General features: G+C 44.7%; 1 protein-coding gene across 1 annotated transcript; it reads right to left on the reverse strand.

Annotated features, from left to right (window-relative positions):
- Positions 1 to 1,691: 1,691 nt before the first annotated feature.
- On the reverse strand, positions 1,692 to 22,900 carry GTF2A1L (general transcription factor IIA 1 like). Its single transcript, XM_015427668.1, has 9 exons — positions 22,880 to 22,900; positions 21,031 to 21,132; positions 19,426 to 19,541; positions 17,684 to 17,765; positions 12,896 to 12,992; positions 11,833 to 12,404; positions 9,701 to 9,988; positions 5,368 to 5,457; positions 1,692 to 1,799 (listed from the first exon to the last, which is right to left on the reverse strand). The coding sequence occupies exons 1-9, from the start codon at positions 22,898 to 22,900 to the stop codon at positions 1,692 to 1,694; spliced, it is 1,476 nt and encodes a 491-aa protein (XP_015283154.1).
- Positions 22,901 to 25,918: the final 3,018 nt, after the last annotated feature.

Genomic DNA, 25,918 nt, shown 5'->3' on the forward strand with positions numbered 1-25,918 from the left:
CCATATGTTTATCTAATCCCCTCTTGAAGCTGTCTGTGCTTGTAGCTGCCACCACCACTTCCTGCAGCAGAGAAATCCACCGGTTAATTACTCTTTGGATGAAGAAATACTTCTTTTTATCTTTTCTAAGACGTTGCTTTGTACTTACCTGTAAACAAATGTTCTGACTGCAGACAAGGTCACTATGATGCCTTTGCTGTGGACTGATTATTATTGAGTGAGGAACAAGCTAATAACCAAGAATATAAACATTACCTTAGATTAGGAGCCCTTTAGTTCTCCAACATAACTTCTTCAACAGTGGACATCTTTGGGCAGCTCAAAAGTAGGGCTAGGTCTTCCCCTTGTGTTTGCCACCCGCAACATCTGAGGTAAACTGCTTTTCTGGGTCCTTTTAAGCCACTATGGCTACCAGCCACTGATATTATTTCTCCATGAACCTGTCTAATCCTTTTTTTAAAAAACTGTAAGGTAGACAAAGAATGGTTTCCATGGAAATGCTGCTTAAAACTGCCCTCCTCTCTCCCCTCCAAATAGCCCCATCTTCTCTGTGTGCGTATGGATGGCTGCAGAGCGACAGTGTTTGGATGGCTGCAGAGCAACAGCGTGCTGGCCCTGGACTGGGCAGAGCCTGGGTTCACGTTCCTTCTTGCCATGAAACTTATTGTGTGGCCTTGGGCCAGTCACTCTTTCAGCCTAACCTAACTCACAAGGCTGTTGTGAGGATAAAGTGGAGGAGAAGAGAACCATGTATGCCACCTTAAGAGAGCCAGTTTGGTGTAATAGTTAGGAGCGTGGACTCTAATCTGGGAGAACCAGGTTTGATTCCCCACTTCTCCACATGCAGCTGCTGGTGTGACCTTGGGTCAGTTACAAGTTTTTTCAGAGCTGTTCTCTCGTGAGCAGTTCTGGAAAGAGCTCCCTGAGCCCCACCTACCTCACAGGCAGTGTTTCCTCTAAGCTGAGTTAGTGTGAGCTAGCTCACAGGTTTTTAACCTCCGGCTCACATATTTTTGTCTTAGCTCAAGAAGGATGGCTCCAGAGCAAACTACTTTATGCAGCAGCCAAATCGCTCACTCACAACTTTAATGCCAGTAGCTCACAAAGTAGAATTTTTGCTCACAAGACTCCACAGCTTAGAGGGAACATTGCTCACAGGGTGTCTGTTGTGGGGAGGGGAAGGGAAAGGAGATTATAAGCTGCTCTGAGACTCCTTCGGGTAGAGAAGGGTGGGGTATAAATCCAATCTTTTCTTCTCTTCTTCCCCAGAGGAAGGGCAGAATAAAAGTGTAAGAAATGGGTTTTATGACTGGGAGAGCCAGCAGTAAGATGCTGGAGTACACATGGAATCTTCTAATAGGTTAGGGTGGGGAGGCTGTTACCCACTTCCCTACTGCATCAAGGGTTATTACCGGAGGGAGGGAGGGAGGACTTGTAGATTGATTAAACATGTTTTTAACCCTAAACACACACAAACAATCAAACAGGGAAGGCTGGTCAATGTGCAGTCTTTGTTGACAGAGGATTTCTTTTATATAATATCCACATATTTTGTTCAAGTGAAGTTTGATTTCATATCATTAAACTTCCAAGTTTCAGAACACAAACATTCCAGTATACTCTTACTAAAGGGTACAACACATGGTGTATTTTCAAAAAATAATAACAACTGCGTCAGTGGTTTGTCAGCTTCACCATTCTGCATCTCCAATGGCTTTTGAAAAGACATAGTCCTTTCCCCCGAAGCACATGACTCCGTCTTTCAGGTAGAACTTCCATCTGTTCTTACTGCGCTGAACCTGGTAAAAAGCCAAAGGCAAAGCCTATCAGAGTGACTTACTGGGAACTTCTGTTCATGCAGATTAAAAGGTCCCACTAAAGAAGTGTCGCTTTCCTTTGTGAGTGAAGGCCAATACAGAATTCAGACCTCAAAGCAGGAACATTGCAAGGGCACATACAGACTACACGTATACAGGGCTGTACTCTATAGACATTCCGCTGATGGGGGAGAGAGAAAGGCCTCTCTCACCTCGCCACTGCTGTTTCCTCTCCATGGCTTTTTGTCTGCAATGCCTTTTCAGTGGACACAGGAGGATGCTGGGAGAAGGGGAATTCTCTCAGAATTGCCTGCCAGCAGAACATCCACAGGAGACAGCCAGTAGAAGCTTTATGCCAGTTTAACTGCCATGGCGTTCCCCAAAGACTCCTGGGAAAGACAATTCTCAATTAAGAGATTCCTAGCTCACCTTATGAGCTACAATTCCTAGGGGAAAGGAAAATATTATTGGGCCTGTCTAAGCTTCTGGGGAGTAACCCTCTACCTTCCCTAATTTTATGAGTCATTTGAACATACAAAGTTGCATTATCAGGCCTCTGGTCTCCCGAGTTCAGTACAACCCACTCTGCCTGACAGTACAATCCTCTCTGCCTGACTTTCCAGAGTCTTGGGACAGAGAAAGGTCTTTCCTCAGCACCTATTACTTGAGATCTTTTCTAGTTCAAATGCAAAGGATGGAAGATGGTACCCTTTGCACAGACAAGACGTGCTCTGCCACTGAACTTGCAGTATTTACATGCATAGCAGAGTACACAAGGCTTTTTCTCTAGATTATGACTGGGCTCAGCTACTCACAACTCAATGAAATTGCTAAGCAGTCAAGTTAGAACAGATAAAAGGAAGTACTTCTTCACCAAAAGAGTGATTAACACATGGAATTCACTGCCACTGGAGGTGATGGCAGCTACAAGCATGGACGGCTTCAAGAGGGAATTAGATAAACATATGGAGCAAAGGTCCATCAGTGGCTATTAGCCACAAGGTAGGAACTCTCAGTCTGGGGCAAGTGATGCACTGTATACTTGGTGCTTGGGGGGGGGGGGACAGTGGGAGGGCTTCTAGTGTCCTGGCCCCACTGCTGGACCTCCTGATGGCACTTGGTATTTTTGGCCACTGTATGACAGAGTGTTGGACTGGATGGGCCATTGGCCTGATCCAACATTGGCTTCTCTTATGTTATGTTCTTATGCTATGTTAAGTTAGTTCTGTGAATGGAGCTCTCACTGTTTTCCTTCTTTAAGAATCATGCCCCCCATTCTGACTGGAAGTGTGAAAGGAGGCAGGAATCAAGAATTTCCCTCCATATCATTTTCCCAATCTGAAATGGCCTGAGGCAGCTTACTGCCATTTGCCTCAAAGAGCAGCCCTCCAGGGCCATTTCAGTTGGGGAAAACAACATGGAGGGGAATGCATAATCTCCCCCCCACCCAACCAGGTACTGAATGGAATGGAAGGACCATGATTTCTAAAGGGGAAAAATGCTGGGAGCCCCAATCACAGAATCTCTGACCTCGTCGTGAGTAGTTGAGCCCCAGCTGGAGGCAACTTGGTTTTCTATTCTTCCATCCTTCAAAGCTTTCCTGGTCATAACCAAGCAACAATTTTACCTAAAGGCATGCTCACATGTTAATCAGGGTTACCCAAGTCTGTTGACTCAAAACTGAACATTTCCCCAAGGAATGCAAGTATGATAGACTTCCTGAATCAATAAGCTTAGTCTATAGAAAGAGGGAATCCCAATATTTAGCCACATCATGTCATTGTTTCCTTTCACTGTCTGAAACCCCAGAGCTCAGTGTACCAGAAATACTGTGAAGAAATGCATTTTTTCTTTGAAGGTTTGAAATGAGCAAAACCTTCACTTTGAGTTTTAAAAGATTTTTTCTCTCTCTCTCTGGGCAGAGAATAGGCTGGGAAGAAGGAAGTCAGTTGAATTGTTTTCCAGACCTAGACAACGGGGTAGTCAAGCTCTCCCCCCCCTGGGAAGAAGGAAGTCAGTTGAATTGTTTCCCAGACCTAGATGACTGGATAGTCAAGCTCTCCCCCCTCCAAGCAGGTAACAGAGATTTGGAGTAATTAAACACTAGAGAGACTTCAGGAAGGAAGGAACTGGAGATCTCCAGGGGGGAAAACCTCTTTGACCTGGCCTGACTTGGTCAGTGGGTGGGGAAAAGAGAGGTGATAAAACATCAAGAAAGCAAGGAGGAAGCTCTCTTTGCATGCTGAGTCCATCAGAGCAGACAGAACTCTTAACTGAGGTCTGGAGAAGGCAGCCATTAACCATGTGTTTGCCTGAAGAGCTGAAGGAAACTGCAAGGTAATAGGGACTCTGTAGAGAGCTATAACACCCTAAGCTAAGGAGCCTGTCCTATATCTTAACATCTGATAGGGCATGTATAGAGAGACAGAGAAATTGCGTTTTACCCATTTCTTTTTAATCCCTTGCTCAATCTGGTGCTGTGCTAAAAGTATGCTTGTGAACATTTACTCTTTAATAAATACTTCATAACTTTTGATGCTGATAGTGGTTCTCTGAACCACATAGACCTCCACCGTCTTGGACACTCTATTTTAAAAGGAGTGCCGGAGGAAGGCAGTCAGTTGGCAAGCAGCTATTCCTCCAGGGGCACACAAGGCAGTAAACTGTCCACATGGTGACCAGATGCTGGGAAGCGGGTGACACTGAGGCAAGGCCTCAGAACTTGAAAAGGAAGCTGGGAGTCCTGACCCTCTCAGCGGGCAATTCCCTACAAAATTCATGTGGTGGCAGTGGTTACACAAGGGAGAAAGAAAAACCTCTCCAGGTGTTGGGAAAACATTGGAGGGCAGGATGGAACAGGGTCTGCAAGCTGGAGCAGGCCCGTTCCACCACAAATATTAACCATGTTGCCACTTTACAATCATCCCACAGGTGTGAGAATTAGAAATGAGAATCAAGAGCCCCAAATTCACTATGGCCTCTTTTTTTCACTTTCTGAGTGCTGCAGCTTCTAGTTAACCCATTGAACATAAGAATATAACATAATAGATACAAATTAAGGGACAGTTGTCAAAGGATGTACAAATCCTATAGCAATTTATGTTAATATGCTGAACTAATTTTATAGCCACTTCTTATTTTTTAGCAGTCTGAATAGCCCAACTTCAGCCTGACCTTGTCAAGCCTAGAAGCTAAGCAGGGTCAGCCCTAGTTACTATTTGGATGGGCGACCACCAAGGAAGTCCAGGGTCGTGATGCAGAGGCAGGCAATGGCAAGGCACCTCTGCTTGTCTCTTGCCCAGAACGCTCCATGGATGGCATTGCCATAAATCTGTTGCAATTTGACAGCATATTCTTCTTTTTCCCAATATTTTTAGGCATCACTAAAATAGATACAGCATCGCACAGGGAGCTTCTTTTGGCATGTACACTGAGCAGACCCAGGCTTGTGTCTATGTAATGCCTTTTGATGAGATGGCAAGTTTTACTCTCACGGAGGGCTGGACCTGAACAGGATTTCAGTTAAGCTAGAAAATATTCTCTACTGTACCTTGTCATACTGGCATACAATTATATTATCAGTATCAAACACATCTGGCGTCTCTTGCTCACTGACATCATCTCCAGAATTTAAAGGGTCCTGGGGGAAAAAAAAACAGGAAAACACCATTGGAGTTTTCTGATTTTTAGCTGAAGACCAAACTAATGTCCTTTGTAGTAACACAACCACCAAGAACATGAATAGTCAAATTTTCATCAATCTCACTATATAGACACAGACTGTATCTTCAGTTTTGGCATTTACAACAGGAGTGAATGGTCAGTGGTGCAAATTGAATCTTGTCAAGCAAGAAAGATCTGAATGGGGAAAATCCATTCTTTAGCAACGTCATCTCATTAGAAACACCACAGCTGCACATATTTGCACTGTAAAATCATGGTCTCACAGTGCAAAGCACCTCTGGGCAGATTTGGGATAATAAAAAACCAACCAGAAGAGCCAAGAAGATCATACAGATTACGAAAATAGGGACATTTTCCTTCAAACATCCCTGTTTTTGCTCCCTGGACTGTTCTCTAACTCCTGTCAAGATGTACGTTACTAGGTACCCCAAAAGGAGAGTTTCAAAAGCTACATAGTAAGGTGGATTGTTCCAACAGAAGAAGATAGACAAAAGTGGCCTACAGTTACTTTTGTTTGGTGGGGGAGAAGCTTTGTGAACCAATTGCCTCCCCCCAAAAGCATCCTGTAACCAAAAACACAACCAGAAGGATTTTGAACCTGAAACCCAAACTGGAGGAGCTGAGCCATGTGACCAAAATAAAGGTTGTGGTTCAGGTAATGGCTGCATGGGAAAGGAACCATCTGATCAAAACAGAGCAAATGTAGTTCCACAAAGAGCGCACAGCTTGAATTGTATATGTTCAGACACATCCTGAGACGACTTGACCAGATGAGCCCAAACAGTGAGCCAGGACTTGAGATCAGGTGTCCCATATCTAAGCCTACCTCTCTGACACAAAGCACTGGCTTCAGAACAAAAATGGCCACTCACATATGCAATCAAGACTGTAAAGACATACAGAAGGATAGCCTCTATAGTTATCCCCAGCCACAGAATTCACCCTGAAAAGTCACCAGAACGCAGAAATAAGCACCTTGAACACATGGAGTTGCCTTACATGGAGGTGGACTATTAGAAGTTAATATCGCCTCCTCTGATGGCAAGCATCTCTTCAGGCTCAAGTAAATGTCTTGCATTTCACCTCAGTCAGTCAATGTTTATTACGATCAAAAACCAGTATAAAAACAAAAGAAGAAGAGAATGGATTTATACCCCGCCCTTCACTTGGAGTTTCAGAGGGGCTTACAAACTCCTTTCCCTTCCCCTCCCCACAACAGACACCCTGTAAGGTGGGTGGGGCTGAGAGAACTCTGACACAAACTGCTCTTTTTCAAGGACAGCTGTGCCAGAGCTTGTGACTGACCCAAGGTCACATCAACAGGTGCAAGTGGAGGAGTGGGGATTCAAACCCGGTTCTCCCAGATTAGAGTCTACACACTTAACCACTTCACCAAACTGGCTCTCACTAATCTAACCATCTAATACTCATAAAACTTAGAGCTCAAAAAAATTATTAAGATAATTCCAAACATTTCCACTTTCTAATTGCTATAGTACAAAATTTTGCTACTGCATAAGTTACAGATTTCTGCATATCTTCTAAGAGATATTTCCAGAGTACTTCAGACCTAAAGTTCATATAATACTTCAGTGGTATGAATTTAGAGAGGAGTGGAATAATTAATTGCAATCTTTCTTCTTGATAAAATTCACAATGCAGGGGAATATGTGTAACAGATTCAATCACGTTTCCAGAACAGGGACAATATTACTTCTGCAGTGGCAACCGAGAAAATTTGCCGAATAGTCCTGCAGAAGGAAATGTATCAAAGTGTGCTCTTGAAAAGGTCCATCTATGGCTGTCAACACGTGATATTTGAGAGATATGGAGCTGATGTATAATTTGGCCACGTTTTCAAACTGCTATAGTTTATGGGAGCATTGCTTCATCGTTTTGAGATTCAATGTCACTCAGTCTTTGTAATACCAGGGCCTTTGCTTTATTCAAACCCATATCACAAAGCTCTTCTGGATTCAAACCAATCATCCTAACTTTATCAATTATCTTTGTCGACCATATGGGGTAGGGTTAAACAGCCAAGAGATAGGGCATTAAAACATTTGGATTCAGATGTATCCTTAACCAGAAATAAATTGCATATTCCCATATTTTTAGCTCTACTTTGGGGAGGCCTGTTCCTTACCTTAAAATAACGTTGGAAGTACATCTAGGTGCATTAAACAAAGCCCTAAGAAATTTTGATTGTACAGTTTCTAAGATCTTAACATTAGCAGTTAAATGTGACCCATATAAAAGCTGAGTTAATGATTTTGCTTGGAATAATTTTAGAGCCGCAGGTATAAAGCCTGAGCCCTCTTTCCTAAAAAATCTAAGGATAGCACTAGCACTTTTTTCTGCAGCATTTGCTGATGTGATCGAAGGAGTCTTAAAGCTAGTATTGTATGTAAAAACAACTCCTAGATACTGAAAGGTTTTGACCTGGTCAATGCTGTTACCTTTGATTTTCCAGTTAGCCTTCCTATACCGTCTACTGAAGTGTAAAATTTTAGTTTTTGAGTAATTAATTAATAACTATTCAATATTGCATTGATCACAAAAATTTTTAGGCACGTTTTAGGCCAACTTTAGTTTGTGACAAAAGATCAACATCATCTGCATACATCAAGGCTGACACTTTTTTCCCTCCTGATGGGCATGGGTATCCATTGTATGCAGACACTGAATCAAAGGATTCACATATATATTAAATAAAAAGGTGCAAGCAGACAACCTTGTAGGACTCCCTTTTGTACTGGGATTTTATTGGATAATTTACTATCCTGTGTATATCTTATTTGAAGCTTATTATCCGCATGTAATTTAATTATCAAATGTAACAACCTTTTATCCATTGATGTGTCTTCCAGCTTTGCCCATAGTCTTCCTCTTGAAACAATATCGAACGCTGCTCTGAGGCCCACGAATTGCATGTCACCTTTTATCGGATACCTTTTAGTTGGAAAGGCTGAAGAAAGAACATGGGACCTTCTGCATACAAAGCAGATGCTCTACCACTGAGCCACAAGCCCCACTGCTCCGTCTTCCAGAAGCAATGCATTGTTTAAGAAATCAGTTGAGTCGTAGTAGCTAGTGTGCATAGTTCTAATATATGTGTTCATAGTTCTACTATATTAAGATCTTTTAATTAACTATTTTAAATGTGCAGCATTTATATCTCATTTGAAAGAAAAGCACTTCACATACAATATTTCTGTAAGGAGTGAAACATGGTAATCCCTTTCAGGTTTTCTAAGCCCTTACACAAGACAGGTAACCAGGATCATGCCTCAACTGCATTCAGTAGAGCTCATACTTTATTGTGCATAACTCAAACTAAAAGACAACTCCAGCAGGGCCAAAGCCCTGCTTATAATCCCATCAAACGACACACCCCAAACACACCCACTCCCAACAATAGGCTGTTAACGCACTAATCACATCCCAGTAGCAGTACAGCACTGGGCAGATGCTCCCAAGCTGCTTGACTGCTGCGAACAAGGTTGTTCCACCATGCTGAAGCCACAATCACAGTGGCTCCACCTACTCCCCCCAAGCAAGTTAGGCCCAGTAAGTTAAACATAAATGACAGACAGACCTGTAGCCACAGGGGTCATTTGGGGGTGACGCCCCCCCCCCCACTGATGAGCCCCACCCTGGGAGGATGCCTGACAGACCACTTGAGTTGCACGTGGTGGGTCTGAGCCAGGCGAGAAAAACCATCCGGCGGCCCGCAAAAAACCATACAGTGGCAAGAAAAACCAGTCACAGGAGCTGTTTTGGAGCAGGGCACTGGTGTGGGGAGAGACGGGCAGAGGGCTCCCTCCAGTCCCCATTTCAAGGGGCATTTAAGGGCATGAGGAAAGGGGAGCTGTGCCATTCCCCTCTGGATCCAGGGCATGGGCCAGGCAGTCATAGCAGAGTGAAGGGTGCTTCCGAAGAGGCAGGGTGGCTTGTGAATGCACTGCCAGGCGTCCTGGTTCTCTCCACACCCCCGTGGGCTTGAACACTGTAAATGGCCATATGGATCCCCCTCCCCAGGAGAAAGCGGCTGGGAGCAGGTGACATCACCACGTCAGGGGCACACTCCTCCTGCCCCCAACCGAAAATTTAACAGGGCAGATTACGGATTTTAGTTCCGAAGGCCTAATCAACCTATGTGAAGACAAGGTCACTTTCAACAGGATCAAAATCTTTACCTCCTCAATGATGTCCACAGACCGTTCATCAGTGTCACTCGTGCTGCTAAGGGATGGATTGTCCGAGGTACTGTTTTCAACTTCTTCCTCCTCTTCCTCATCCAGAACTTTCAGCTCTTCTGCATCCACAATGCCAACGATCTCTTCATCTTCCCCATCTCTGGGGCTTTCTATTTCTGCCTTGGGAGAGACATCGCTTGTTCCATCCAACTGAATGATCTCCTCAAGGTCACTGGTGATATCCTTTTGAGTCCTCAGACTGGACTCCAACTGCATGCTGCTATCAAGCTGGATGAAAAAAAGGACAGATTTGCAAGACCTGGCAAACACAACAGTTTCTTCCTACCAAGATTCTACCACTTGCCATTTCTGTGCTGCATCCTTCCACCCATGGGGAGAGACTTTTAAGACCAATTCAGACAAAAAATTATTCATGAAAATGATGCACTCCAAGGCTTCTCTACATTAACCTTACAGTGCTAAACCCAAGAACAGGACCTATAAGAAGCCTACTCACAGATCCAGTCTCTCAACATTCCAAGGCCATGGACATGCTTAGCCCTCATCAGGCCATTTGGAAGGGATATTTTAAAGACATTTATGGACTTATATTTTTATGCATACCTGGGTAGTCGTCCCAAGTGTGCAGAATCCCCTACCTTATCTGTGGGTGGCTATATTGAAAAGGCATGCTCGAGTATAAATATAAATACTTAGAGGGACTCATCTATATATCTAATAGCCAAGTTGCCCCCTCTGCGTGGATATCTAAATCCGCACATCAGGAGCACATTGAGGGTAAACAGATTTTCCTGCACACTTGGGGCACTCCCCATGTGTGCAGAAAAATCTGAAATGTTGAAAAAACTATACGGGGGATACTTAAATCCCCCCCAAAGTAAAAGAGCATTCCCTGCGCATGCGCAGAGAACACACTTACCACTGGGAACTGGCAGTTGCTGGTGTTGGGGGCAGGGGAGAAATCTTAGTGGGCCCGGCAGCTGAGAGCCACACAGGGGTTGCTGCGATTGCCGCTGGGGGGAGCCTTGGCAGGCCCGACGGCTGGGAGCTGTGCAGAGCTTGCCGCCATGGCTCCTGGTGGAGGCGGGGTGGGCCAGGCAGCCCCGCCTGCTGAGCTCACCTGTGGCCGTCTCTTCCTCTGTGCAGGGCTCCTGCTGCTTCAGCAGTCTGGGTATGCAGGAGCCGTGGGGAATACTCCTCCCCACACACAAGTATCGCAGGTCCCCCCTTCTTGTCTCCTCTAATTCTGATAGGACTTGCAGCTGCTGTTCGGTTGAAGTGGTTTAGCTCATTTTAAGTTTGCTAGATTTTACCATGTTTTTAAGTTATGTTTCTAAGGTTTCCCAAACACTGGTGTCCTTCACATGAGGATGGGATCTTGTGGTTTCTCCACTGCTGGTGCAGCTGCAGATAAAGAACAGCAGCAACAGGGCCACCACGTGGCAGGTCTTCCTGCAGTTTCCCTGCCCCAATCCTCCAGAAGTCACCACCACCCCCTCCTCACCCATGCCACAAGAGCTTTAGCAATTTAAAAAATCAGAACAAAAAGGTTATATTGATATACTGCTGTAACAATAAAAGGTTCTCTAAACTCCCAGCTTTCATTTTTAAAAGTCTGCAGCCCCTTTCCTTGTGCAGATATGCCCTTTTCTTTCCATCTCCACAAGGGAAGGGGCTACAGACTTACTTTTTAAAACGAAAGCTAGGAATTCAGAGAACCTGCTACACCTATAATTAGAGTGGTACATTGATATAGTAATATTCTATTCCTGATTTAAAAATAATAAAAAGCCCCCCGTGGCAGGGGAAAATGGCTGCCACAGGGAAACAGTCAGGGAAAATGGCTATCACATGGTCCAGAATATCCAAATGTATCCACCCACATAGCCATCAAGGCTTTACTGTGATCTTTCCCAAAAACTTCAGCGCAAATTAGGTTGGAGAAAGACTGGAGAAAATCAGAGGTGCACAAATGCATCAGTGCTGTGGGGAAGCAAGTAAAAAACCTACTTCCTAGAAGCACTGAATTCAGGGCAGATAACTCAAGAGAGCTGGGGGAAAGAAGTTAATTTTAAAAAATTAAACAAACAGGAAACACATGCTGAAATTACCTCTTCAGCAAAAGAGAGGGTGGCTTCATCTCGCAGGAGGACACTGTCATCCAATTCATTGCCCATAATTATCAGCTCAATTATATCATCAGCATCCAGCGGATGGTCTGGATTCATAGGCAATTCTCTCTCCTTGGAAAAGCCGCTGGGTGCCATCTCTGCAGCCACTCTGGCACAGTCTGCTTCTGATGACTTCGAAACATGGACAGCTGCTTGGATATCAGCATTCTGGGGACTCTCCAACAAGCTAGAAGGCTCCTGGCTCATCCCGCTGCCCATGACTTCTTCTCGTTGCTCAGTAGTGTCCTGCAAAACAGCAGCACTGGGCAAGGTTTTCTCTTCTGGCCCCATTTGCTGGGGAGCAAAGGGCTTCTTCTGAACCTGCAGACTTTCGTTCCCAGACACTTGAACTGATAAGCTGTTCACCTGGGTGGCACTGGCAGCAGTGGTCTGTGGTTGCGAGGGCTGCTGCCCAAGCTGCTGAAGTATTTGCTGAACAGGATTCTGGAGGACAGTCCCACCTCCTGGGGCCTGGGTGACCACCACAGGCATGTTGACTTTATACAACTGCCCTGGAAGAAACAAGAAATAGCGAGTAAAGACTAAGGGGGCAATCAGGGTTGCAAGAGGCAGGCAAGCTCCCTCCACGGGCCCACTTAAGATCAAACCACCACTTGGCCTCTTCCCTTCAGCCAAGTTCTATCCAGTTTAATCTTGAACCTGAGAGAAGAAGAGGTAAAACAAGCCAGGAGATTATCTCAAAAAGGTGTAATGGGACAGCTTATGAACAAGAAGTGTGCATATATTAATTAGTTAACCTAATGCATTTCAAGTGCAGAGCTGCTGTTCTCTTGCATGCCTCTTCTGTTACCTAAACCCATTTAGAAATTGGTGTTTGTGTATGTGTCTCCCAAGTACAAGAATCAGTACTTCCTCATGCATTCTCAAAGGGCACCAACCACCTTTTCAAAACACACAAGGAGAATTCTCTACCCACGCAACTGCTTGGTGTGGCTCAGCAGTTTGAGTCAGGCCTGTGCTGCATAAACTACATTGGCCTTACCTGATGCTGTCTGCAGAGTCACTCCAGCAGGGATTTGGATAGGATAAGCAAGTCCTGAAGGAAGAGACAAGATTGCACCGCCAGCCCTGGAAGAGGCCTAGAATGACCGGAGACCCATGAGGAACATTCTTTTCTATGCCAACAGCCGTATTTAATTTGCACTTTTTAAAAAAATGGGGGGGGGGAGATTGGTATACCTCAGCACCTCCCCACACATGAGCTGTAATCTGGGAGGTTGTCTCATCTCAGCCATGAGCTCACAAGGTTGCTTTTGGCAAGCCACCCTCTCTCACACTGTTGTCTGTATTAATACCATAGTGGGATACAGCGCAATCCTATTAATTTCAATGGGGTTACCCTGGAGTAACTCTGCATATGCCATGAACAACACTGTCAGTCTCTCACCAGCAGTATGGGATAATACTGGTCTACCTCACAGGGCTACTGCAAGGACTACAAGGATAATGTGTCCAAAGCACTCTGAAAACTGAAACTGCATCCTGCAATTCTGCAAACTGGAGTATATCTGACACCAACCAGAATGCTGTAATAACTACAGCAGGGGTGTCAAACATGCGGCCCATGGGCTGGATCAGGTCCTCAGGGGCCCCCAATCCAGCCCGCAAGGACCTGGCTGTTTCCTGCTTTGTTTTCCAGTTCTGCTGCCGCCATACCACAACTTGCTTTACCAGTCTCCCTCAATCGCACAGGATAGATAGGCAAGCCTCTCCTGTGCGATTGGGTCTGGTAAAGAACTGGCTGAGGCTCCTCCCCCTCCTCCTCCCAGGGAGAGGGATGGAACAGCTAGACCTTGCTTCCTGGCCAGGCTGCACGAGACAAAGGGAAGCCTTTCTTTCCTTCCACTAGCTAAGGCTCCTCCCTGAAAGAAGGGAGGGAGGAAACAAGGGAGAGCTTGCTTTGCTGGGCTGCCTCAGTCTCACGAGAGAAATACCAAGCACCTTTAAGACCAACGAAGTTTTGTTCAGGGTATGAGCTTTTGTGTGCCTTGCTACAGTTATGTGTGTGTTTTGTTGGGCTCTTTATACCAGGGCTCTCCTGGTTGCAACTGGATTCCCTCCCCCTTTTCACTGTATTCATGCCCTCATCCTCTATCTCAGTAAGAAAGCAATGTGAACTATTTTAGAGGAGGAATAACAAACCAGTGAGGTGAATTAGGCTGAGAGTGTGTGTCCGGACCAAGCTCACCCAGCACATTTCCTTTGTAGGAAGTTGTAGTTATTTCTCTGAGGAAGACTATAGTTTTGTAGACAAACACATGGCCCTCAGCCTGTTAGGATGCCTTCTCATGTTCTTGGCCAGCACATGAAGCAACTTATGTACAAAAGCTTGCAGTGCCCAGCCATTTCATGTTTTCATAAATGGCTGGGCATTTCAGAACACTGAACATGAGATTTCTGTAATGAGTGTCATTAAATCAAAAGTAGGTTTGCAACTTACAGATACACACCTGAACAGCATACTCAAGATTGCTACAGCACAGACATTTTGATGCAATAATTCAGAGCAAGAGGTGTCAGTTATCAGAGACTGTTAAATAGACAAAATATTGCAAGAGTACTAGTATTTTAAGCATGTTTATTTAAAGTTTTAAAAAATCTTTAATTGTGTTTGTGTACTTTACAAAGTTTATATCTTCGCTACCTGGCATTACATTTTATGACACTCATGGCCTGGCCCAACAAGGTCTCATTTATGTCAGATCCGGCCCTCATAACAAATGAGTTCAACACCCCTGAGCTAGAGTGTCAGAAGAGAACTGGGCCACACTCTTACTCAGTCTAATGTGCATTATAATGTGGTTGTTAGAATAGATTGAGGAAATGAGAACCATGAGCTCCTTGGCAGAAGGGCAAAATCAAAATCTAAGAATCAAACTGTTAAGTGACACAGAATATGAGTTTGAGTGCTTGGGATTCCCCCTGTGTTTCTTACCCTGCTCTGCTGTGCAATCACTGCTGCAATCACATGTGCTATCACTCCATCATGGTATAGTAGGTTAAGTGGAGAGCCAGCATGGTGTAGTGGTTAAGAGTAGCAGACTCTAATCTAGAGAAACGGTTTGATTCCCCTCTCCTCCACCACGTGAAGCCAGCCGAGTGACCTTGGGCCAATCACAGTTCTCTCAGAACTCTCAGCCCCACCTACCTCACAAGGTGTCTGTTATGGGGAGAGGAAGGGAAGGTGATTGTACGCTGCTATGAAACTCCTTAAGATAGAGAAAAGTGGGGTATAAAAAGCTTCTGTTCTTCTTCATTCCATGCTCCCTGGCCACAGGCTTTACACCTGTGCCATCAAAGTGGGTGAAGAAACAACAGCATGTAAATAGAATCATAACCAGCTGAACATGTGGATGTGCTGTCAGACATTCAGGTGATCAAGTGGGAAGCACAAACATGTGGAATAATGCCAGGAAGATGAACAAGTGGCGTCATGGCTACATGTTAAAAGACAGTTGGGCGATACCTGATGGAACACATGTACAGTGGCTCTTATATTTCAACTCTGATGCATGCTAACAACACATTCTGCCTCTGTTCTGCTAGACAAGGGGAAACAAATGACTAGAAAAGGCAATGTATCTGAGGTTCCATCTACACATTACAAAGTCCTCATGTTTTCTGGGTAACAACACAAGGACTTTGCATCACACACATTCTACAGGAGTTCTGTTCCTCCCAGATGCACACTGGTTCTTTCTGTTTGCAACCAAAGCAGGCAGGGAGAAGCCAATTTAGCCTCTCCATCTACTGTTTTTGCATTTGCAATCTACCTCATGGAGCTACTGTTGCTTCTTGTAAAAATCGCATTACTTGGGGGGGCTACACATAGGTTTCACAATGGAGCCAACAGCTGCTCCACAGGGGATTTCAAGCACAAACTGACCTTTCTTCAATTGTCAAATACCATCCCACTCCCAATAACACTTGGGCAGCTTGGCTTTGGAATGATGGAATACCTGCAGTCCCATGCATACCCTTCCACACTTTACAGGACCTTGAAATAGTCCTTCAGTCACTGAGCAGCAGCCATCAAACATATTCCAAGTTACACTTCCATTACACTAATAAAAATGTCAAGCGAGCCCAGTGAAAGAATCACACACCTGCCCAAATATTACTCATTTCGGCCAGGCTCTCAGATGGCCTTGACATGCCCAGTACTGATATCATATAATGTATTAGGTTGAAGGTTAAGAAACTGTAAATGGCACTTCAACCCTTCAACAAGGTAAAATAGAAGTGTGGACTCTTTTGATCATTAACAATGCTGCAAGTAGTTTATATCCACAATATTAAGAAAAGAGTAAGACCTTAAAGACTGAAGAAGTTAGCAGTGAGTCACGAAAGCTCATACCCTACCACAAATGTTGTTAGTCTTTAAGGTGCTACTGGACTTTTACTCTTTTCTACTGCTAAGACAGACTAACACAGCTAACACATCTTCAGTATTAAGAAAGTTGGTGAAGTGAATATTTCTAACATAATGAGCATCCCTTGTCACCCACGTTAAAATACGAAATTCAGAACTGAATCCCAGCTCAGTACATATAACGTACAGAATCTCTTCAGAATAATTAATAGTGGTAGGTCAGGAGTGGAGCTTGCAGGTATGCAAGGATGTGTAAAGTACAGAAGAGTATCCATAGCCCCATGGATATGCTGTTCAGAAAGAGATGCTAACTGTACAATTTTAAGAAGGCTTACACAAAATTAAGCCTAACTGAGCGCAGCAAGACTGTCAGTAAACATAAAGCGAAGGTTACTGCCTATCAAGCTTTTCACTAACTGGGACCAGGGTCCCCAAAGGAGAACTTCCTCCTGTATATGGTCTTTGTCAGAAGCCTGACTCTGTATAGAGCCAAGCCAGATGTGTGCTGGAGTTCTGTGTTCAGAGATCCCAGTGATTTTTTTAAATTTAATTTTCAGGCACACAATAGAAGGGAGTCTGAACTAGACTGGAGCCAAGGCACATGGGGAGAGGGAGCTTAAGTCCCCCTCAGCACTGTTTACAGGCCTGAAACAGCCCTAGAGAGGCGATGTTTCCCGTCAAAATATCAGTCCCCATATGATAATCCCAATGGGGGGGAAAGAGCGGCTCCTCAAACCCATTTTCAGTTGGAAAAATGGTGCAGGGAGGCTTAAAACCCCCTTCGACTGTGCCACAATCCCAATCTGAATCAGGCCCCCGTGCACCTGAAAATAAAGCGTTTTAGACTGCCAGAAGCTCCTAGCCCAGAACTGCCAGAGTACATCTGGGTTTGGCTCAGACTGAGCACCAGGGCCGGGGGCTTTTCCACAGAGGCATCTGAGCTCTGGAACTCCCTTCCTACAGAAGCTTTCCTGGCAATGAATCTACAAGTTTTAGGTGCCAGGGCAAAGAGACTTTCATTCTCCCTGGGTTAGGGTTCTTCTAGATCCCCCTCCCTAAACATCGGAGCCCTGTTAGGGCCTGTTGTGGCAAAACAAGAACCAGATTTACTCTTCCTTGTACAGTTATAACTTACCTCCCAGATATTTATACAAATATTTTAACAGAATAAATAAATGGGAGTGCAGCCAATGTATCATAAATGTCACTTTACCAGAACAGATGTTAAACTCTTTTACTAACTGGCCACTGTACTGACTTTACTATTACTGGTGTTAAGAATCCTTGTTTCTTGAGCTGACAAAAAAAGTTGATACAAATAACACCTGATGATTTTTTGTTGTTTTGCTTTTGTAATATATGACATAAAAGTTATAAAGTAATATTGCACACACATACCAGTTCCGCTGTGGTGGTTGTACTAGGCTGTCGAATACCTCTGCCAGCAGCCACACCTAAACAAATATCATTAAATGTACTTCTGTATTGCTGTCAGGGAAATCAATACAGATCTCAGATGTCGATTGCCTCAATGTACATAGGTGCCCATTTGGCACTGACAAAACCAAGAGACAAGACTGGTTGCTACTGGAGACATGAGCTTTGAAGTAAGAGAACAGCTCAAGTAACTTTTCCATTGATTTATTCTTTCATCACATCTGCAGGACTTGTAAACTAGAAGAGGGTAGGCAAGAGCTGGGGGGGAAATCTCGTCTACCTGTGAAGATGGCACGCTGATAAACAGATGGGGGAGGGGAGAGTATAGTACTTGGCTAGCTACACTGGAAGCAAGCCAAGCCCAAGTAGTGCTGCCAGCACCTCAAGCACTTGCTGGACTCAGCTGGTAGTAGTGTAGGTCTGGAAGGCAACTGCCAGTGTTTCAAAGTTTGCCCTGGTTACTTGAGTAAAGAACCAGCCTTGTGTGATGGGCAAAACAGTCTAGCATGACACCATCTGACATGAGCGCCAAGGGCTGCCTACCCCTGGACTACAACACTGTGTCTAATCATGACCAAGCAGACCTGTGTTCAACCCTCCACTTTGTAATGAAGCTCACTGGGTTATCCTGGGCCAGGACTACTTTACAAGGTTGCTGTAAGAATAAAAAGAAGACAGGGAGGAAGAATCATACATGCTACTCAAAATTTATTGGAAGAAGGATGAGATAAAAATAAAAAACAGGTCTTTTTATATGCAAGTCACCAGTGGCAAAGGAACTGTGTAATGTTCTCTGTTGGTTGTGGGCAGAAAGTCTTTTTGGTGTAGTGGTTAGGTGCACAGACTCTAATTTGGGAGAACCAGGTTTGATTCCCCACTTCTCCACATACAGCTGCTGGTGTGACCTTGGGTAGTCACAAGTTCTCTGAGAGCTGTTCTCTCAAGGGCAGTCCTCGAAAGAGCTCTCTCAGCCCCACCTACCTCACAGGGTGTCTGTTGTGGGGAGGGGAAGGGAAAGGAGATTGTAAACCGCTCTGAGACTCCTTTGGATAGTGAAGGGCGGCGTATAAATCCAATCTCTTCTTCTTTTTCTTGTTTTCTGCTAATAGGGAATGAATAGTACCGATGATGGAGTTAATATTCCTATCATATTAGACCACCAGAAAGCCAAGCTTAATCTTAGGGACACATACAGATAGCTGCTTTGTAGCAGTTTAACTAACATAACTATCACAGCTTCCCCAAAAGAATCCTGGGAATTGCAGTTTCGTTGGGATGCTAAAAATTTGTTACATATCATTAGCCCACCAACCCTTCACTGAACTACAGTTCCCAGGCTTCACTGCGAAACGGGAACTCAAAGTCTTTTATTATAGGTATGTCCAGGGAGCACCTATGATTCAAGAGCCAGCAATGCTTACTAGTTTACAACTGGACCTGGGAGGCTTGGATTTTAAAATCTCTACTCAAGTCCTATTCTGGGTTATATTCCTGATGCAAATAGCTTTGCTCCTTGACTCCATACAGGACCCCAAATTTTATTTCAAGAGGCAGCAACTTTAACCCTTACCAGCAGCCTTCAGTATGCCTTGCCCCTGAATTGCAGCCCTACATTCCTAGACACACACCCCTCCCCAGGAAAGTAAAGATCATTCTCTGCTCCCAAAGTATTGCTGCAAAAGACCAGCCAGTGACCTGCTGACGTTTGTAGGGGTTGAGGGACGTTTTGAGGCAGATGCAGCGTGAACTGGGGTGAAAGATGGCTGCGTCTGAAGAAGCCTTCTGTCGCTTTGGACTGCATCACTTTGGTTTCCCAGCGCTGCAAGAGAAGGACATGGAAAGAAATTGCCTGGGTTTTATGTACATAGCAAGTTTGGCTGCCTCAGTATCTTGATTGGGCCTTGTTGGGGCTGATCAGTGTCACCTATCAGGGACTTTTAGAAAGGGGCTTCATGTTTACTTAATTGGTAATTTACCTACCGAGTGGGATCCAAGATAATAGCACTCTGCAAGAGGAGAGGAATTTTAAATTTGAACAAAGAGAGGGCATAAGTACACAATATGTTGGCAGTTCTGTGTATGGAACTCCCTGAGTTTTTGAAAAGCTCACTTAGCAGATGTCATGGGGCTCAATATGGATTGGGACCATGATGTGAGAGCTGTTAAGCCACACACCCCACACACTATATTGCTGATCAAAAATTGCTATTTGCTCCTATAGTGCTTCCCGAGGACATTTCTGGTTGGGGGAGGGCTTTTCAGCCCCTTTCCCTCATGCTGTGGTCCTCCTGGTCCAAAATGGAACCCTGCGTACCTGATAAAAACACTGGGAGCTTCATACACAGAATTCCCAAAATGTTAGGCCTTCAGCATGCCGGGTTTTTAAAAACATAATTAGCATAAAAACCTGGTGGGGGGGTGCAGCAGCTGCTCTTTGGCAATCTAGGGCAAGATTAGCAGTTATATTATCTGCTTAGAGAAGTTGTACTGCCTGCTTGCTTCTGTACACGTGCACAAACACACATTACAAAGACACAACTGGGAACCTGCAAGGACTTGTGGGAGGCATCTCATTTCCCTTCCCCCCCACTATTTCTTCTTTCCTTTTCCCAAAAGCTCCCATAGCCTTCCCCCTTTTCCTGCTTCCTTCTCTCCTACGGTTGCCAGCTCCTGGAATCAAAACAGATCTCCCAACTACAGAGATCAGTTCCCCTTAGGGTTTCCAGCGCCAAGCTGGGAAATTTCTGGAGCTTTGGGGATGGAGCTTTGGGAGGGTGAGGTTTGGAGAAGGAAGTGAACACAGCAGGGTCCACTCTCCATAGCAATCATTTTCTCCAGGGGAACTGATCTCTGCCATCTGGAGAGCAGGTATACTTTTGGGTGATCTGGAGGTTGGCAAGCCCTAGTTCCCCTAGAGAAGGGTGAGGCATTATATCTGAGGCCTCTCCCACCCCCAAAAACTGCCCCCTCCTCAGACTCTACCACAACTTTCCTAACCTGGTAGGAATAATCTGCGGGGTTGCAATTGTGAGCATGGGGATTTGAACTATGAGTGGGTTAACAGCTGCTCACTGCAAAAATTGCATTTTTAATTTCAGGGCAAGATTCTGCTCCTCATTGTCGCATATTGAAATAGATGTAGCTAGTTGTTAGAATCCTCCACTGTGACACAAATAAGCAATGGCAAATGTCAGCATCTAGCCAGCACTGCAGAAGATGGACATATAAACCACCATTCCTGGCAAGGTACAAATGAAGGGCGAGATAAGAGAGCACAGACAAGCATTCCAGATAGCCATTCTACTGACCCGCTTCAGCTCTTTCAAGACCCGTTCATCTACACCTTCTTCTGCAAAGACATCTCGGACGCCATCAATCACGTCGCCAATAACTGATTTGTAGAACTTAGGCTGTGCAACATATAAATTGCCAAAAAAAAAAGTTAGAAGGGGGGCTGAATGAATGCTGTGATTCAGGGGGGCGGACACAGAATGTGGGAGTAAAATTTTGGGTTCTCAAGAATATCAGCTTTTTTTTACACACAAAAAAAAGTAAGCAAGCTACTAGCCCTTAAGGGTGTACATATAGATGCTTTAAAAAGCAGATGGACAATGACTACTGAAATCTCAGAAGCTGAAGAAGTGGCTGAATAAATATCTCTTTAACACCACTGCTACTATAGAAGGAAGTTAGTTTTAACCTTTAACATTAAACAGACATGGTTATAAGACATATACACATTTTAAGATAGATTCAGGTGGGTAGCTGTGTTGGTCAGAAGCAATAGCTATTAGGCCGAAGCAATAGTTGTGTTGGTCTGAAGCAATGTGCCACTGGACTCAAAATTTGTTCCGCACATTTTAAGAACATGGCAAGTGCTACAAACTATACCATTTCACATTTTTCAGAAAATAAGGATGGTCTCTCACTCTCTCATCAACTTTGAATGTGTTTTAGATGTGTTTCTAGTCTGAATGTGCTTTAAACACTACCCTTTGGAGCCCTCCTGAGCACACATCAAAACTCATTTTTAAAAAAATTAAGAGACTTTTCTCCAATTATTTACTCTGAAAGCATCCTAAACTTCTTTCATCAGAAGCTTAATGTGATGCTTTTTCAGCTGTTGCCCACAAAACATTTCTTGAAATAGGAAAAGCTTTCAAACTATGCTCTAGACAAGAGTTTTGTTTTTAATTCCAATATAGGTAGCATCAACAAAGTAAAAGCTGGCACTATGGTAGAAAGTTGACACTAAAGGGTGATAGCCTTTTGACTGACTGAAGCTAAGGGTGTTTCTTCAGTTAGCAGGCAGGTCTCTGAGTTGTACTGTCACAGAATGAAAAACACATATCAGATGCTTCTTCCATTGCACTTGATATTTAGAACTGGCATGGCAAAGGGGCCAGAGGTTTAAGTAGAAACTCTTTGTTTCACATCAAGCCACCACAAACTCACTAAGGTGGTTTAAAAGAAACCTCTATGACTGAAGTTACATGTGCACTGTAAAAGTTCAGAAAGGTCAAAACACAGCAGATTCAGAAACCCAGGACAAGCACAGTTTAAAAAAATCATTTTTCACACGTGTATCTACAAAAGGAGAATGAGCAGAAAAACACTTCAAATGGCATGTATCAATTCCACCTCTCAGCCCTCAGAATGTGGAACAACAAGAGAGCCAGAGACCACACATAGAAAGTGCTCTGAACACTCAAGAAGCATATACTAGGTATTGACACCTTTCAGCTTTTGCTATCATACCCCTCAACCAGTAAAAGTCCAGAGAAAACACTTCAGATCAGTCTTAAAGCTCACAGAACTTGCATGCATCTCACTGCAAATATACACCCCTTCTAACGCTTTCTATCTGCAGCATTATACTTGATGGGGAGGGGGACTTGGGAGCTCACCCAAGGGCAACTCTCCCGGTTATTTCACGAGAGCTTCAAATCTACCATACCACTAGACAACGGGTGGAGGTCACAGAGAGAGAGGCCACCCCAGAGTGGGCAACACAAACGCTGCGTCCCATATCTCGTGGCAACGCTTGCTCCAGATAGCTTATTCTTGAGGCTAAGCGGCAACCCACACACACACACCCCTTCTCCAGGCTGAGTTTACTCCTTCTCTGCCCTCCCTCCTTCTACTTCCCTCCCTCACCACAGGGTTGCCATGAGCCATCGCGACTCTCCCACCCCCCCTTCTCTCGAGGCTGCTCCAGCTTTCTGTGGTGTCAACCGGCTTTTACCGACGCACTTCCCGACGCGCACCCCCTGGCGGTTCCTGAGGCAACTGCCGGACAAGCCGCAGCGTTCCTTTTGCCTTCCCCCTTCCGCTTCTCCTTTGGAAGGGGCTGAGTAGGAAACTCTCTGAGCACGTGCAGGGTTCGTTCGGCCGACGCTCAGAGAGAGGACGCGCTGGCGCTTCCTGGGGGTGGGGTGGACCACGGACAAGGCAGAATACAAACGGGGGGGGGGGAGGCGTGCAACTAGAGCGTGATCCTTTGCGGAATTAAGCGTTTCTGACACTGCCTGGATTCCGGGTGTTCACTGCGGCTTGTGGCTTAAAACGCACAGAAACTGAAACTAGGGCATGACTCTTCCTGCGTCTAGGCGCAACGTGCGTGTTTGCTCAGGTCCGCCTCTGATGCATACTTACTAGTAAACCCCACTGAGTTGAGTTCGTCCCACATTGTACCCGAGGATTGCAGTCTTAACAGCCGTTAGACGATGTGCGTTTTGCAGGAACAAGCAAGCCCCGCTGTGCTCAGCGGAGTTTACCCCCAAGCATGTATGCTTTGAATCGCAGCTGAAGTCTAAATAGTTTACTCGGAGGTAAGAATAACAAAGAGGTAAGAATAACAAAATATATCGACTTTCAAATGGAGGTAATCAGTTAAAGTCACTAGCACCGTCTCCTTCCCATCCATGGCATGGCTTGAAGCGAGATGGAAAGAGCAAATATCCTGAACGACCTGGTGGTGTATTACCACCACTCTCTGTTTCATCTTGCCCAGAAAGGGCAAAACAGATACTGGGTGATAATTGCTCACATCATTCTTCTCTAGTGATGATTTTGTAAGATGCCCACCTGTTTTAGTGACCAAGGGAGGCACCCCAAGTCTGTGATTGGTATATGATGGACATCAGGGACTCATTAGTAACCAGAATGGACAAGGATCAAGAGTACAAGTGCTGGTGGACAGCCACCAGCTTGGAATGATCCATAAATGCACCCAAATGGTGCGCTGCAGCTCACATATATCTAGTGTCTCGGCTATGTTACAACAAGCATCCAAATCAGAACACATTTGAAAGATTTTCTCAGCAAACGAACTCAAAAACACAACTTTGCAAAAGAGTCCCAACTAATCATCAGTTCCTGATAATTTAAAAATTCAGACTTTTGAGACAATAAATGCCAAAACTACTGACCTGGGCATGCACTAGCTGGTGTAATGGTAACAGAAGTAGAATCTCTTTGGTATTACTGCCTCATAGATCTTTCCATGAACTCTATTATACACACTGTTAGATTCAGTTTGTGTCTTCCACCAATGCTGTGCTAGACATCTCCTGGATCTCTTGAAACCACCCAGCTCTATAGTAAACCAAGGAGTTGGATTGGATTGCATCTCAAGCATGTGAGAAGTCCATGAGGGCAACCATATCAATAGCTTCCAAGAGCTTTGCATTCCAAGCTCTCACTGTTGCTTCAACAGAGCTGTCATTTGAGATCTCCCAAGTCATTCTGGAAACCAGTTGGAAGCCTAACCCTCCACAATGGGTGGTCCATTTTAACTGGCTACTTGTCCCTGCAGAGTGTCAGCACCACAGGTGTTACCCAAAATAGGTAGTCTCCACTTAGTTTGGGAAAATTAGCTTGGAGATGAAACGAAAGGCAGGTAACTGGGATCTCCACCTATGTATATGGGGATTTGTCCCTGCGAGAACTCTCAGAAATAACCAGGCTATTATTTATTGGGAAAGGTTTTTATTGGAACAAAAACAGAAAAACAAACAAGGGTGCACACATATAAGAGCTAACTAGGAAGATCAGGGAAGAAAGGGGAAAGCATTACACAGATGGGTGATAATTACTAATCTTTAAGAGGTCCATGGAAACAGCAGAGTCGAAGAGGAAAAGGCCAGTGTTTCAAGAACAGAGAGAGAGGACCCTCACACAAGTGGGGGAGTGAGGAGAATCCAAGAGCACGCACACATACTGCTGGGGCAGCAGGATGACATATTTATAGGAAAAAATGTATCCTGAGGCAGGTTGACATACCGCCAGAGGACAATGACTTGATTGTTATTCCAGAAGTGGACAAAAGGGTGGGTGAGGTTTGATGGCCCTAAAAGCACTGGATGGGAAGGGTGATAGGGAAGGTGAATACACTTAACTGTTGATTAATTGCCACTTAATCAAGGGTGATGAGTGAAGGGGAAGTCAGGCTTCGGTGTGGAAGGGAGTGGAGCTGTGGAGTCTTGTGAGTAAAAATTCTACTTTGTGAGCTACTGGCATTAAAGTTACGAGCAAGCGATATGGCTACTGCATAAATTAGTTTGCTCTGGAGCCATCCTTCCTGAACAAAGACAAAATGTGTGAGCCGGAAGCTAAAAAGGGGTGAGCTAGCTCACATAACTTAGCTTAGAGGGAACAGTGGTCCTGGGTGACCCATTGTTCTAAGTCATGCATTTCTCCAGGGCAAGGAGGAGGTAGTAGCCAGCCAGCTGCTCTGATTCATACCTTGAAAACTGCTTTCACAGACCTTTGCCTGTCTGGCATCCATTTTGGTCCAAGCAGTGCCCTGCATTAAAGGTACTGGGGTGATGTACAGAGGGGTGTTTCTGGCTCTTTAAACTATAAACTGCTCGTCAGCGGGAGGAGGAGTCTGACTGGTAACACAGTCACCTGCACCTTGAGGAGACAGTGGTCATATCATAGTATAGGCTAAACTTCCAGCCTCCAAACCAGACCTTCCCTCAAAGGTTTACTGTGAAAAACTGAGTCTAAGGTATGTTCTTTGTTTCACATAGGGCTCGTCACAACCTGAGAGAGACCCAGATTGGCCAAAGAGGTTGTAGTTGCCAACACAGAAAAGCCTCGGAGTAGGGATGGTGTGGTTCTGTGTTGGCAGGTAAATTCCATAAACTATGAGCAGATTACAGGATTACGTTCTTTTTGGTCATTTAGCCT

This window comes from Gekko japonicus, unplaced genomic scaffold, assembly GCF_001447785.1.
Source record: "Gekko japonicus isolate JY-2015 unplaced genomic scaffold, Gekko_japonicus_V1.1 scaffold174, whole genome shotgun sequence".
Lineage (NCBI taxonomy): Eukaryota > Metazoa > Chordata > Lepidosauria > Squamata > Gekkonidae > Gekko > Gekko japonicus.

What these genes read in the sequence shown, in the direction of transcription:
- GTF2A1L (XM_015427668.1), bottom strand. Translation starts at nt 22,900, where the DNA reads ATGGCTCATGGCAACCCTGTG. An exon ending in TCTTGAAAGAGCTGAAGCGG is followed by an intron (nt 19,542 to 21,030) that starts GTCAGTAGAATG and finishes CTTCTCTTGCAG; the next exon opens with CGCTGGGAAACCAAAGTGAT. An exon ending in GACTCTGCAGACAGCATCAG is followed by an intron (nt 12,405 to 12,895) that starts GTAAGGCCAATG and finishes TGTTTCTTCCAG; the next exon opens with GGCAGTTGTATAAAGTCAAC.